The following is a 15,929-nucleotide window of genomic DNA, read 5'->3' as shown; positions in this document are numbered from 1 at the left end:
TAGGGTAAAATGTTTCGTAAGTAATTGTATCTAGAATAAAGTTATCACGCGCCTCCTCTCCTCTCCTCTTCTCTTACTCCCTCGTTCTCTTTTATTTTTGTTTATGATATTTTGTATTCTGAAGTCTCAACTTACTTAAATGAAACAATCTTGTATAGCTGAATTGCTCGTCTTATTATATTTTTGCAGTTCAACTTATCATTATGTAAGGCCAAAAATGTGACTTAAGAAATAAAAAAAGGCGAAACCCAAAGATCTCGTGTGCTTGCTTGCTTTCTATGTAAATATATCCAAAAGGACCAAAACAAAGTATGATGAATACAAAAAAGTAAAATTTTCAGCCCATGTATGGTTCGGAGTGAACAATACTTACTAACTTTATTTACACCTTGATCAGTTTACTAAAGAATCGAAAATATGTAGTCCTCCATGATCTGCTAACTATCAACGGGACCACAACAGTCCAAAAACCGACAACCAATCCAAGCAACGTACTAATAATCAAGCCCCACTCTGTTTCGTGTGATCCTTCTTCATTTCTGTCTTCTTCGTCGGGTACCTTGACTGCACAACGCTCAGTGAGAGGAGCTCCACAAAGTTTGTTACCAATGAAGCTGGACTCATTGAAGCCCTGAAGCTGAGTACCTGATGGAACTGTTCCAATCAGATTGTTGTAGGACACATTGAAGCTGCTCAAGAAACTCAAGTCAGATAGGCTCACAGGAAGCTCCCCAGAAAGCTTGTTCAATGATAAATCAAAGGATTCAAGATTTTTCATGTCTCCAATCTTCTCCGGGATCCTTCCGGTTAATTGGTTTCTTGATAGATTCAATGTTTTCAACATTACAAGAGTTGTAAGGTCACTTGGAATATACCCATAAAGATTGTTACTCGAAAGGTCGAACAACATCACCAATTGAAGAATAGTGCTGTATGTGTCCTCACGACCCTTTGTCACCAGCAAATCACTAGCGATAGTTGCTCCCCCGTAAACCACATAGAAGGAAAATTGATCATCTGTGATATTTTCTTTCCCCGAAAGGACACTAAAGTTGTTGACGCATCTTGGAATATTTCCTGAAAGATTGTTATCAGCAAGGTCCAAAATCTGAATCATTGTAAGATAACAAAGCTCATGAGGAATATTTCCATGAAAATTGTTGGATCTAAGGTTGAGCAGTTTCAAAAGAGAGAGTTTCGATCCAAGCCATGCTGGAATGCTTCCAACAAGTTCATTTCTATCAAGTTGAAGGATCACCAAGCTAGTCAAGTTCATTAGAGACGCATGCAGTCTTCCCGAGAGATTGTTCCCACGTATGCTCAATGATTCTAACCAAGATAAAGAACCCAAAGTACTTGGAATCCCACCAGAAAAATTGTTGTTATTCAAGTTTAAGAATCTCAATCTCGGCCACTTCTCCCAACACTCGGGAATAGAAGCAGAAAAACTATTATTACCCAAACTAAGAGCTTGTGTCCTTTTCACACCATTGGAACACAACAAATTATGTAATGATCCTACAAAGAAATTATTTGATAGATCCAAAGAAATCGGAAACTCGCCATTGGAGAGATGAGTTAGTTTTCCACCAAACTCATTATAACTCAAGTCGAGCAAACGAAGTGTTGAAGGGATACTCAACAACGTTCCTTGTATACGATTTTGTGACATATCTAAGCACTCTAGGTTGGTGAATGATCTCCAAAATGTCTCTGGCATGTATTCGATACCAGTGTTGCTTATGTCCAGTTCTGTTAAATTCTTTTGCAATTCAATCCACAGTGGGAGTTGGGGCCCTAAAAGCCATGAGTTCAAATACAGTTCGTATAGCTGGAAAGCGGGAATCCAGTTTGAAAGTCGAGGTCTTAGGGACAAGTTGTTGCCTTTTCCATTTAGATATTTCAAGCTCACTAGTTTGTCAAAGTGAGCTTCGGTCACGACACCTTCGAGCAAATTGTAAGAAATATCTAAATGATTCAACTTGGAAAGTTGACCGAGGCTATCGGGAATACTACCATTCAGTTGGTTTTCCGAAAGATTTAGGTACTCCAACGACAATAGTTGTCCAATCGAGGATGCAATATGACCAACAATTAGATTATGATAAAGTGATAATTCCGTCAAAGAAGCCAACTTTCCTATAGAATCTGGCAGATGACTAGAAAGTCCTATGTGCATCAAGTACAAGAGCTCAAGGCTGGGTGATTTGCACTCAAAGAAACTTTGTAGAATGTATGCTAAGGTATTTTGAAGAGATTCTATATATGACAGATCAAGCTCTCTCAAATTACAGAGGTTACCCAATGATTTAGTTATTGTTTTCGTAAGTTGATTTTCTGAAAGGTCAAGGCTACGAAGAGAGGTCAAGTTGTGAAGGGAATCAAGCACTGGACTCGAGATATCACAAGAACTAATATCCAACGAAACGATATTACCACCTATACTGCTAGACAAGTCTTTTAATACTGAGGAAGAATTCATGAAATTGTTGCCACTAACATGAAGCAACTTGAGAGCAGTCAAATTACGGAAGAGACTAGTACTACTAGGAACAGGTCCGTGAAAATTACACATCCTTAAATCCAAAGAAACTAGGTTAGTAATACTGAATATCCACCATGGCACAGAACTACTAAAATTGTTATATGAGAGATCAAGCAAGGTAAGGGATGTTAGATTATAAACATGAACATAGGGATCTATATACGACAGTTCACATCTAATTAGACGCAGTTCAGCCAAAGAGGAAAGGGTATTAATCACCTGAAACCAATCGATTGCTTTGCTAAGGTTTAGGCCACTCATATCTAGGTGATACAAGAAACGAAAACCGGACAACCATTGCATATTCATCATGCTAGTTGATTCATAACTTTCATAAAATCTACTTCCAAGACTGAGGGTGCGCAATTCTGACAGATTTCCCAGCTGAGGAGGGACTGTTCCACCGAATTCCGAACTTGAGAGGTTAAGATATCTCAGGTTTCTAAGTGAACCCATAAACCTGGGAATTTGCTTTCCTCCAAAATTGTTGTTGCTCAAGTCTAAATGCTTTAGTTGCTTAAGATTTAGCAGGGATGGGCTTAAATCTCCGCTTAGTCTTTGCTTCAGGCATTCATCATATGCTTTACCTGTGCTGTAATAATCAGAATAACAATCTTTACCTGAAAGATGAATCTTGTGAACATGGCCTGTTATGTTATCACAAACAATTCCAGGCCATTTGCAACAATCACTATTCTCATCTGGTACCCAAGATGCAAGCTGACCTGCATCATCTATGAGTCCATGCTTGAACCGGAGGAGAGCTTGTCTTTCATCATTCATGCATAACATAGCATTGGAATTTTTATTAGACAAACACAAATTAAATAAGAGCATAAAAGGTAGACAAAAGTAGGAAGAAGAGAAATGAGAAAATGAAAAACCAGCACTCATATTGAGTTATGATGATGATGAGAACAATAATAGTAAAGAGCTAGCAACATATAGACTCTATCTCAAGTAGTACAAGTTGAAACAGTCAATGAACAAGTCAATATCAAACACTTATATGCCAACTGCCAAGTCAAAGTCTATTGCTGGCCCAAATTATATGTGGTTACAATCTTTTTTTCTTCTTTGATATTTTCTTAAAGACAGCAAGACTCATTTATAGGCAAACTAGTCATTTTTCATTTTTCTTTAGCAGATAAAACAGTCAAAAAGTCAAACATATATAGTGTCTTAAAACTATTGTGATTCAGAAAAACCAAATTCCAATATGCAGTTTGCTTTTCTTCTGTTGCAAAAACTTATATATACGAAATCGGAATAAATCTACCAAACGATTATATCATTTTTATAACAGAACTTGTGGTCCATAAGTCTTTGTTTTATATTACCAAGTGTGGCTCATTTAGCATAAATATTATTTGACTTAATCATTTTTAACTTAATAGTATTCAACCGTCACTCTCAATTCTCATACCCTCACCCTCTCCAAATCTTCAAACCACTCAGCCACCAGCACCACCAGCCATGCACCTTGCCGCCTGCCGGAGAGAGGAAGAGAACCAACCTTGTACGTCAATTCCAGGTGAGTCACATGTATCCCATGTGACTGAACCTCTTGCCCATGTTTTTAATGAAATTATTAATACTCTAACCTTCTAAGTTTGTTAGGGTGTTAGCTGTAAGTCTGTAACGATTTCTAGGTAAGATCGCATATGTATTCTGAAAGTGGCGTGTGATTAATCTCGCAATCAGAAGTTAAGTACAAGTTTAATTTAACTTGGTATATTAAAATAAATAATTTAAGTGATTGTTAAATATATTTATTCTAAGCCATATGCGACAACAACCGAAACAAATTAGGAGTTTGTTGGTTCAATAGATTTGTAAGAGAAATTAGAGTTTGTGAAAGTAATAGTAATGTTAATATTTATTTTTGTACATAGGAACTAGTTGCATAAAACAATTAATAGAACAAAAAAAACAAGAAAAAAAAACTGAATATAACCGAACCGAAACCGAACCGAAACCGAAAAACTGAAAACCGAAAACCCGAAACCGATCGGTTTGTATATTTGAAAAAACCGAATTTTCGGTTTCGGTTTCGGTTTCAGCTAAAAACCGAACCGTGCTCAGCCCTAATATACGGTATGTTTATGTTATGTAATTTATTTTATTTATATTTAACTTTTATTATTATTGTCAAGTAAGGGATTAGTATGCTATTTTGGTGCTTTTAGAGATAAACTTCATCCATTCTTTCTAGTTGTCTCTGTTAAACGAGTTCGTATCTTATCCCTTTAAGGCTTTAACTGCTTATCAATCCGTTCATTTTGTTTAACTATTTACTAATACATTATTTCGAAAAACAATTTTTTAATCTTTTTTTTTTCGAAATGACTCACTTTTATTATGTTGAATGTAAAACAATTTAAACAAATTTAATTCCAAGTCAAATCAAGGTAATTAACTCGTCGTTCAACCTTTTTTTTTGTTTAAAAATCTTATGGTTAATCTTATTATATGTTGCTTAAAAGATTATCTTTAATGCGACATCAAACAATTGGCAAAATCAAGAGAAAAGTTGCGGAGAAACAAATTTAGGAAAATAAGAGGTGGTGAATGGGTATGTAGGAGTATAAACGAGTTGAACAACTTGAGCTCGGTTGATAAAACAGCTTGAAAAGCTAAGCTATTTTAAGCTTGAGCCGAACACGTGCCTTAAACAAAGTATCATGCCTTAAACAAAGTATCAAGCCATGAGTAAATTTAAGTTTTACCTCTTTTGGACTTTGATGTATTAGTTTCACACTCCGCAACCGAGCTTGGACACTAGATGAGCTCAAGCCAAGCTTAGGCTCGTTTAAGATTTTTCTCAAAATTATTAAAAAAAGGTATAAAAATAAATAATAGCCGAACTCAAACTGAAATTACAATTCATGAGCTTTAGGAAGGGCTAAAAAAGAGCCAAGCTACAGGTCAAGCTCTCATAAGTCAAAACGACGTTTACTAACGCCCCGTATGGCTAGGATATCGACTCCATGTATATGTGTGTTGTGTTTGTTTGGGGGGGGGGGGTGATTTATTTCACGGGATTCATTTTTTCTAAACCAACACTTTGGGCTCACAGCGTCTTATCGAGCAGTAACACTTTTACTTTCTTATAGAAAGGTGGGACAATGGCAACAAGTTTTGAGGTTTTAATTTTTATATAAAGGGCCCATAAGTTTTTAAAAATATATATAGAAAGTGTAAATACAAATTTTGCGCCATCGAAAAGTCCGTGGCTCATCTGGCTCCAGTTTGCCCATGCTTGGAGGCAGCCTTGGTCAAACGCAAATGGTCAATTACAATTATGTGGATACAAATAAGATCATTATGTCTCATTTTTTTGTATATAGTAAGGTCTGTTTATGTGTTTTTATTATCGATATATCTTTCTGTATTAAAGTAAAAAAAAAACACATATTATATTTATTTGAAACAATTATTTTTTTTAAATGAAGTTGACTCATTTCTTCACTTCATTTCACATTCCCACCGGTTTACAAGTTGACTCATTATACGAGTTGGCCTCATTTGTTATTAAGGCTGTTCACTATGGAGGGGCTTCAAAGCCCCTTCACGTCATCGCCACATCATCGACATGTAGGAAATGGGGCTTTGAAGCCTTTCTCAATAACACCTTGCTGTGGTTTAAAGCACCTTTAGCGTCCCAATAGATATATATATATATGTGTGTGTGTGTGCGCATGTGTGTGTGAGAGAGAGACACACACACATGGCCTCACCCCCCCCCCCCCCCCCCCCACACACACATAGCGCCGGTCTTCATGAGGCCGCCCCCACCGCCCCTCTTTTAGCGCCCCAAAAGTCCTCCTTTTAACGCCCATGGCGTGTGGTCTAAGTGGCTATATGACACCGCAATCATGCCTTTCTTGGGTGGTTGTTTCAAATAAAGTATATTCTTATTTTCAGTGTATAACTTAAAACACAAATACGAAATATTTTGAAACAATAGTTACACATTATGTCGTAAGCCATATACTAAAATTCAGGTTCTTTTCATAACAAAAAAAAAAAATATTTCTAAAAAGCACACAATTAATCACACATATTAGTGAAAAGAAAACCATTCGATTATACTTATATTTTCATCTCCTTTTTAATCTGAAAAATAAATGTAGTTAAGTCCTAAATCACGCATTAACATCCAACTTGTCAAAGTCAGAATTAACAAAACATCGGTAGCAACTGTTATGAAGCTGAGTTTTAGAAATAATAGCAAACTTTCACTCTTGTTCATTCTCTCGATTCAAACTAACCACGTCTCGAGAATCTGATCTTCATTTTGATTCTCTGAATTAATGGTAAGTTGAGCTCGATAATTGATTATTCAATCTTGAGTTCTAAACAATCTTAATCTGAGACCATATCAGATATATGCTGCTAGACATGATCAAACTATCTTAATTGGTGAGTTTTTACATTTTGCATGCCTGCATTATTTAGGGAACATGACGCCACAATACTTCTAGTGCATATGCAAAGCCCAAAGTTCTTGGAATCCCACCTGACATGTTATTCTTCAAGTTCAAGAACCTCAACTCTTGCCAATTCTCTTAATGGTACCCGAGAAATGATTATTTCCCAAATTGAGCACCTTCATCACCTTTGCACCATTGGAACACAGGGTACGATGTAATGATCCCCCAAAGAAATTATTTGATAGATCCACATGCAAAGCATCTGGGAGATTTGTTAATTGCCCGTTGAAGTTGTTAGAGTTTATGTCGAATACGTAAAGTTTTGTTTGGATACCCTAAAAGGTGTTGGTACTCAGGCCCCAAATATAACACACAAAACAAATCAAGAGTTTGTATGTGAGCTCTAGAAAAGAAAGAACAATGATATTTGGAATGCAACTTAATTCATTATACAAAACAACTACGTACATGCACTTAAATAGAAAACGTCCAATTACGAACAATCTTAGACCAGTGGGGCAATAAAAAGCGAGAAATGACCATTTATCCACCAATCAATCAAACATAGAATAGTACTTTTCCGGGCACAAGGGAGTTTAAAAAAACCTTTTGATGATTTTTTTTTAATATACACTCTTTAAGCAAATATTTTAAAGAGTTAAGTGTCATTTTAGTACATGTGGTTTGTCAAATTACGTAAATTTAGTATTGTTTTTGAATTTATTGTAAATGGTTACTCCACTTTTCAAAAACTTGCGATTTTGGTACTTTTTTCTAACCATGTCTATTATATCCATTAAGTAAATTGGTAATTTCGTTTATTTTGTTTATTTTCTCTTTTGATTGAGCTAAGTGTAATTTTCATACCCGTTGTTTGTTTAATTACACAACTTTAGTACAATTTTTTTGAATTTATTGCAACTTGATACTTTGATTAGTTTTGGATACATAGACAAACCAAAAGAGACATTAATATTACAATTAAAATGCCACTAAAATACATGATAGAATATGAAAAACAACCATTAAATGCATAACACGATTTTAGCCTTTTGTTCTTGATTGCTAGTTTTCATCTAGTAGCTTCAAAAACTTGAGTATTTTCTTGCTTTTGTTTTTCATGCTTGTTAATTTTTTCTAAAGTCCAGGTATGATAACATTAGCTATTTGACACATCGGAGGATCAAGCTAAATAACAATCACATAGCTGCGCACCTTTTAGTATAAGATAATTAGGTCATAAATTGGGGATCAACATCGGTTAAATAAATAAAGGCGAAAAAAATCAGTATTTTAACATACCTTTCTATGGAAATGAGAAATATGACATGATACTAATATGTTAAAATTCTACGATGTTCGTCACATTAGCTGCTAAATAGCTTCTCTTTTGGGCTCATTATGGTTTTGTTTTGATGCATAAATTTAGTGAAGTTGATCCCATAGTGGAATCCTTCTTCGGAGGAGCAGTTGGCGTGATCTCAGCCTTGATGGTGGTTGAGATAAGCAACGTAAAACAGCAGGAGCACAAAAGATGCAAGTATTGTTTAGGAACAGGTAACAATGCTCTAATTTATCATTAGTGGTTAAGAGAGGCTCTTTATCATGTAATGTGACACACAATGTTATGCAGGGTATCTAGCTTGTGCTCGATGTGCTAGCACAGGGGCCGTTGTACTTATTGACTATAGAGGTAGGGTACCAAAAAGACACAAATTCTCTTAAGTGTTACCCGCGGGTTAACCAGAAGTCCCTCATAGGGCACCCGCGGGGCATACGAACCATCCACATAACTATGGGCGGAAGAAACATCCCCACAAGACATGCGGAAGCATCCTGGCACCCTCAAAAGTCGTCCGCAAGACAGAACATTCGTCCACATAAATAACGACGAGGTAGTGTCCCGGGACAGCTGTTATTAATTGGTAACATTCTAGAAGATCTACCAAGATGCTTTCTTGAGCAATACGTGATGTATCAGCTAGTCAGTGAAGGACACCTGGCCAGGCCTATATAACCATGCACGTGGCCAGGGTTGCTTATCGTCCTATCATATGAAGACACGTGTCCAGGTTGTTATACATGCACATGCAACGTATAAACTGAACCTGTAGTATGAGGACACGTGTCTAGGCGGTTGCAAGAGAATCTTCCAAAGGGATAGCTGGCCCAATCACCTTCTCACACTCTTCGGCTATAAATACCCTCTCGATCATCATGAGGTATTCATTCACTCCCAATGTACTATCTCAATTTACTTAAGTACTTTATCTCCATCAGCATTGTACTTATTCTCACGCCGGAGGGTGGTTACGGGAAGACCCCCCCCCCTCTTGTCCTTCCCGTAGCAAGCTCACGGTGTCTGTTTTGCAGGTTCACGTCACTGGACTTTGGGAATTGAGTTCATATCGTATTGACAGTTAACCGTATCCTACCCTGTGAACTCATTGGATCTAGGACCCGTTAAGGGGAGTAGATCCGTGTTTCTTCATTGGCGCCATCCGTGCTTTTGTTAGAATAACAGGAAATTTTTTCCGTTCTCTTTACGATATGAATCAGTTACCTAAAGGGCCGACGAAGAATCAGTCGCAACCTCCACGTGATCTCAATATTGAAATACGTGAAGGAGCAACATTCATTTTTGCTAAAATCACAAACTCTGCTCCAGGAACTGATGCCATGAACCCTGGAGGTTTTACCTTAGGTGGTTCAATGGCTCGGGGACATTTCACTCCATTAGCAGAAGCTACTCCGGTAGACACTGGAAATGTCGTTACACCAACTACTGACCTAGGGCATGTCACAGCCCCAGGAGGTTCTAATTTGGGAGATCTAGAACGAATTATGAGAGAAGCCCACCGAACTCAATCGGAGTTAGGTTTGGAGGAAGATTCCGGTGATTCTAACCCTAGAAGAGCTCATCGTCATAGCTTCAGAACCGAAGGACTTTTGTCTCCGGACGAATGGCTTTGTGTTCAACAAGACAGTTTGAAAGTAGAGTACGAACGCAGGGTTCGGAATGAACGTTTTCATGGCCGTACCCTGACGTATGATGAACCTCCCAGGAGATCTATTCTTCTCCCATAAGGGGAAGCCACATTCAATACAGTCAACCGCTGGAACAGAATGTGGGCAAGATTCGGAAGTTACGTCCTGGTCCTCGCATAGATATGCGGGGACCATCTTATGAGGACGAACTGGACGGATATGACTCAACTTATCGTCCAGAAGGTAGTTATTACAGCGGGGATAGCCGCTTTCCTTCATATGGAGGGGCTAGTTACCCGCGACCAGTCGTCCGCCACGCGGAGTACTGTAGTAGTGCTAAGTATGATTTTTCAAAACCATACCGTCCAGAATCTTTCTCAGAAAAGTCAAAATTTATTCCAAGCATCGCACAAGCTCCATTTCCAATGAACGCAAAGATTCCAACATCCATTGGAACAAATAATGGAATGACATATCCCAGTGATCATTTGCTGAGATTTGTGGCAGTCGGGGGAGTCAGTGGTTGGACCCTTCCATACTGGTGCCACATGTTTGCACTAACATTCACGGGAGCTGCTCGAGAATGGTTTGAAAAGCTGCTTGCCGGGAAAATCAAAAGCTGGAATGATTTTGTAACAAAATTTTCCCAGCATATTAGTCAAAAAAGAAACATACCCGTGACCCTTCGGAAATACTGGATGTTACAAGGCGAATAATGAGTCTATTGAAGACTTCATTACTCGTTTTAATAACGAGCGCCTTAACATTGGAGGAGTCAGCGAAGATATGCTAAGAGGAGCATTATGTAAGAACGTTCATAGTGATGCCCTGATCCGCACTCTTACAGGGAGAAATCATGAAGGCGGCAAAAGTGTTTGCAAAAACAGAGAAAACTCTAGGTTCCAATAGTCAAAAGCAATCATCAAGGATTGAGTTTCAAACTCCGATACCAAACAAATAGGCCAAAGGGCCAATATGGTCAAGACTTCAGCCAAGGGCAGAAACGTCTAAATCATTCGATGCAAGATCGCTTATCGGTAATAAAAACAAATCGGGAACCTCGAACAGAAGTTCAAACAGTTGGACTCCGTTATCAAAGACTCCCTCAGAAATCCTCACCACTGAGAATCTGACCTTCAGAAAGCCCATTTTTGACGGCTGCTTCAATTTCATTTCGGAAGGCCACACACTCGCATGTTTCAGGGCGGACGTTCGGGTAAAGGAAAAAGGTGGGAATATTTAAATGAGGAATGGAAAAACGAGCCTGTGATCTTTCCTCAGGTCAAAGGAGGCCCGTGTAATAAAAACCCGTTGATAATTACTGCTCAATTTGGTCACTACAGATCACATTATGTGTTCTTTGACACCGGAAGTACGTCCGACATCATGTACGAACAATGTTTCGAACAATTAGACGAGGAAGATAAAGAAAGATTAAAACCAATCCATGCTCCCGTCTCTGGTTTTGGAGGGGAGATAATGCATCCGCGCGGGGTGATATTGTTTCCGGTAAAACTCAGTGACGGAGTTCATTCAAGAACGGAAGAAGTTGAATTTTTGGTTTTTCCAGCCACTTCTAAACATGACATTATTCTGGGATGAGAGGCGATTGGTGATTTCAACGCCCACCCGTCCACAGCCCACAGTGCAGTAGGAGTTCCAACTAGCATCGGCGTGGCAATAATTCATGTCAACCGATATTTTTTTGCAACGGAAAGTTCGAGATCCAGCAAGGTCCCTAGACAAGCTCAAAGAACCGAACCAGAGAGATGGGTTTTGAACAAGAAATTCCGTGATCAAACAGTTACTATTGGGCCGGCTATTTCAGAAATAGTGAGGACCTTTTTGAAACAATTACTAACCAAAAACGTGGACATCTTCGCTTGGCAACCTGCGGACATGACTGGTGTCCTGCGAAACATTGCTAAACCCAAGTTAAGGGTAAACCCGGAGTTTACCCCAATTGTCCAGAAAAAGCGAAATATGGGCCCGGAACAAACGAAGGCCATGAATGAGCAAGTACAAGATTTTCTTCACGCCGGAATCATCCGGGAAAGCAAATATCAGACATGGGTAGCTAATCCAGTCATTGTTCCAAAGAGCAACGGAACATGGCGGATGTGTATTGATTTTAAAGACCTAAACAAAGCTTGCCCAAAGGATTGTTACCCACTACCTGAGATTGACCTCAAAGTAGACGCGGTAGCCCCGTTCAAGTTCAAGTGTTTCCTTGACGCCTACAAAGGCTATCAACAAATCCGCATGGCGGCAGGTGATGAGGATAAAACAGCATTCCGAACCGATCAAGGCACTTTTTGTTATAAGATGATGCCTTTCGGGTTGAAGAACGCGGGTGCCACATATCAGCGGTTAATGGATCAAGCTTTTAAGAATCAGATAAGTCGAAACTTGGAAGTTTATATGGACGATTTAGTCATTAAAAGCACCGAAGAAGATCAAATGTTAAGAGATATTGAAGAGACTTTTGAAACACTACGAAGCATCAATATGAAGTTGAACCTGGCTAAGTGTTCGTTCGGGATGGAAGAGGGAAAATTCCTTGGAGTTATAGTAACGGGTGCGGGCTTCAAAGCCAACCCTGATAAATTTCAGGCTATAGCCCGCATGCCCTCTCCCTCTTCCCTCAAAGAGGTTCAAACACTTAATGGAAGACTTGTAGCGCTAAACCGATTCTTAGCAAATCACGCGGCCATGTCTTATCCATTCGTGTCAACACTTAGGAATTGCCTCAAGAAGGCACATTTCAAGTGGACCGTGGAAGCTGAAAAATGCATTCTTAGAGGTTAAGAAATGCTTAATGGAGTTGCCTACTTTAACAGCACCATATGCAGATGAACCTCTGACACTGTATTTATCTGCCTCTAATATTGCCATAGGGGCCATACTACTGACGGATAGGAAAATTGTCCAAACACCAATATACTATGTCAGTAGAACGTTGTCAGATCCGGAGACCAGATATTCGATGTTAGAAAAATTGGTCTTAGCACTAGTCTATGCAGCCCGACGGCTCCGCAGTTATTTTCAGGGACATCCCATAAATGTTCTGACCGTTTACAAACTCAAGAACGTGTTGAGTAAACCGGAATTGTCTGGACGATTGGAAAAATGGGCCATTGAGTTGGGTGAACATGCAATCGAATATAAGCCTAGACCAACGATCAAAGGACAGATACTCGCGGAAATTCATCACCGAATTCCCGCAGCACAAAGAAAAGGAATGCTTGATTGAGCAACAACCCCAAGCACCTTCGGAACAAGGACAAGTTTGGTCGTTGTTCACGGACGGAGCTTCTAGCAGTGAAGGATCCGGGGCAGGCCTCAGGCTAGTTAATCCGGAAGGCCATGAGTTCACGTATACCATAAAGTTGGACTTCAAAAGTACCAATAATAAGGCAGAATATGAAGCCTTCCTGGCAGGCCTTCGGATAGCCAGCAAGCTTGGGGTGAAATTTTGGAAGCGCGGGTAGATTCCATGCTGATTGCGGGACAAATAAACGGAACTTATGAAGCAAAAAACGATGTTATGGCTTCTTATCTCTCTCAAGCAAAAGACTTAATCTGCCAGTTCTCCTCCTTCAACATTATTCACATCAAGAGGAGTGAGAACAAATCTGCAGACGCCCTTAGCAAACTGGCCCCGACAAATTTCGAGCACTTTGCTAAGGATATTCGCGTAGAAGTCTTGGAACACCCGTCCATTCCTCAAAATCAAGTTCTGGTAATTCAAACGGGAGTCGAATCATGGATGACACCGATTAAGGCTTACTTATCATCCGGAATTCTTCCAACAGAGAAAGCTGAAGCCCGGAAGATAAAACACAAGGCCCTGAATTACCAACTGAATGAGGGCGTGTTATACCGGAGATCATTTCTAGGACCACTGTTACATTGTGTAGACTCGGAAGATGCGAATTATCTAATACGATAAATTCATGAAGGCATTTGTGGCTTACACGCAGGGCCTAGGATGACTGTTGCAAAGATCATGAACGCATGGTACTATTGGCCTGGCATGCACTTAGACGCTGTGCAAGAAATCAGAAAGTGTGATTCTTGCCAACGTCATGCCTCCAATACCTTGCGTCCCAAAAATGAATTGATCCCGGTAACATCCGCTTTGCCGTTCCATAAGTGAGCTATAGACATTATGGGACCATTCCCGGAAGCCCCTGGATGATTCAAATTTTTGATAGTGGCCATTGATTACTTCACCAAATGGGTAGAAGACAAACCGGTTGCATCAATAACGGCATCAAGTGTAAAGAAGTTTCTCTGGGAATTCATCATTTGCCGGTTTGGCCTCCCGCAAGAATTGGAAAGTGACAATGGGACTCAATTTGCTGATAGCGGACTACAGGAATGGCTGAAGGAACTTCAAGTCATTCAAAATTTTACATATGTAGCTCATCCGTAGGCAAATGGTCAGGTCAAAAGAACCAACCGAACTATCAAAGAAAGAATCAAGGCAAGGTTAGGAACTAAACGGACGGGCTGGGTGGACGAATTGCCCCATGTAGTTTGGGCCTTTCGCACCCAAAGGAATTCCAGCAATTTTGAGACACCGTTTAGTTTATCCTATGGCACTAAGGCCATGATTCCAGCAGAAATCGGGATTCCATCCGCAAGAGTTTTATTAATTGATGATAATGATTACGAACTCCGGATGAATCTTGATTTGCTGGAAGAAAGAAGAGAACTTGCATCGATCCGCGAGCACAATTATAAGCGACAACTTCAGAAATATTACAACTCGCGGGTCAGAAATGCGAGTTCGATACGTGAGACTTTGTCTACCGTAACAATGAGGCTTCTGGTCAGGAGCCTCTGGGTAAGTTGGCCCCAACTTGGGAAGGCCCTTACAAGATAAAAACAAGTCTTGTGTAAAGGCGCTTACAAGTTAGAAAAATTAGACGGGACGGAGGTCCCGCGAACTTGTAATGGGGCGCAACTAAAAAGGTGTTAAATCTAGCAGTTTCGTTTGTTTTTTATTTTGGCCTGCGTGCCCGAATAGACTAGTTAAAGCTTTGTAATTTTAGTTTGTACTTTGGTTTACGCCCGTTATATGGAAAATTTATATTAAGGTTTACGATGTATTGTAATCTTTTATTGACAAAATCGAAACTCCGGAGAGACACTTATATTATAATACATAAGACAAAGTGCACCGGAAGAACATAGGATTTCTTATTTATCATCAATAGAGATTACAAAAAAGCAGTACATATAAATTTACAGAGGAAATAGATCTATATCTAAGAAGCCGCGTCTTCACCATCTTGGTTTCCAGCTTCAGCATCATCTTGGTCCTCTTCGTCTAAACCAAGAAGAACATTTAGCTGATCAACAACATCTTCCTTGTCGGCTAGCTCAGATATCTACTCTGAAATCGGAAACTTTAAAGTATCAAAAGTCTTCGTCTTTTCAGTAAGGATTGCAGCAGTATCCTTGCCATGAAGAATAAACTCTTCCAGAACTCTGCTTTCGGAAGCAAAGTTATAGCCTTTTTGAAACCCTATTTGGCGTCCAGCCTGCCTGGAAGCACTCAAGAGCACCGCAACGCAATCACCAAGAGCATCACTCTGATGAACTTGCGTGATAACCTGTAAAGAAAATTTAGACATAAACAACTACGATTATCATAGTCACTTTCGGCGGGATAAAAGGCATACATACCTCAGGAATGCCTTCCGCCAAAAGCCACTTCCTATCCGCCTCCGCCCATAGAAACTTCATGTTTTGGCTGGCATATTCCAGTGATTGTTCCCAGCTTTTGGCATTGAGGTTGGATATACGTTTATCTTTGGCAGCTGAGTCAGCCTGAAGAGTTTTTATCATCTCAGCTTGCTCTTCCAATTGCTTCTGGAGAGAAACTTTGGTTTCCTCATCAGCAAGACGGTTGGCCCTCTTAGCTTCATAGGCTTTGAAATTCTCTTGAG

General features: G+C 39.5%; 1 protein-coding gene across 1 annotated transcript; it reads right to left on the bottom strand.

The window, feature by feature from the left end:
- Window positions 1-382: 382 nt before the first annotated feature.
- Window positions 383-3,328, bottom strand: LOC143550559 (receptor-like protein EIX2). The gene has a single exon (XM_077041182.1). It carries the CDS (start codon window positions 3,326-3,328, stop codon window positions 383-385), a length of 2,946 nt encoding a protein of 981 aa, XP_076897297.1.
- Window positions 3,329-15,929: the final 12,601 nt, after the last annotated feature.

The sequence above is a fragment of the Bidens hawaiensis genome, unplaced genomic scaffold (genome assembly GCF_021521415.1).
Source record: "Bidens hawaiensis isolate Kalapana, Puna unplaced genomic scaffold, B.hawaiensis_p1.1 tig00016054_1, whole genome shotgun sequence".
NCBI lineage: Eukaryota > Viridiplantae > Streptophyta > Magnoliopsida > Asterales > Asteraceae > Bidens > Bidens hawaiensis.
This window is presented reverse-complemented; position numbering and strand designations above follow the sequence as displayed.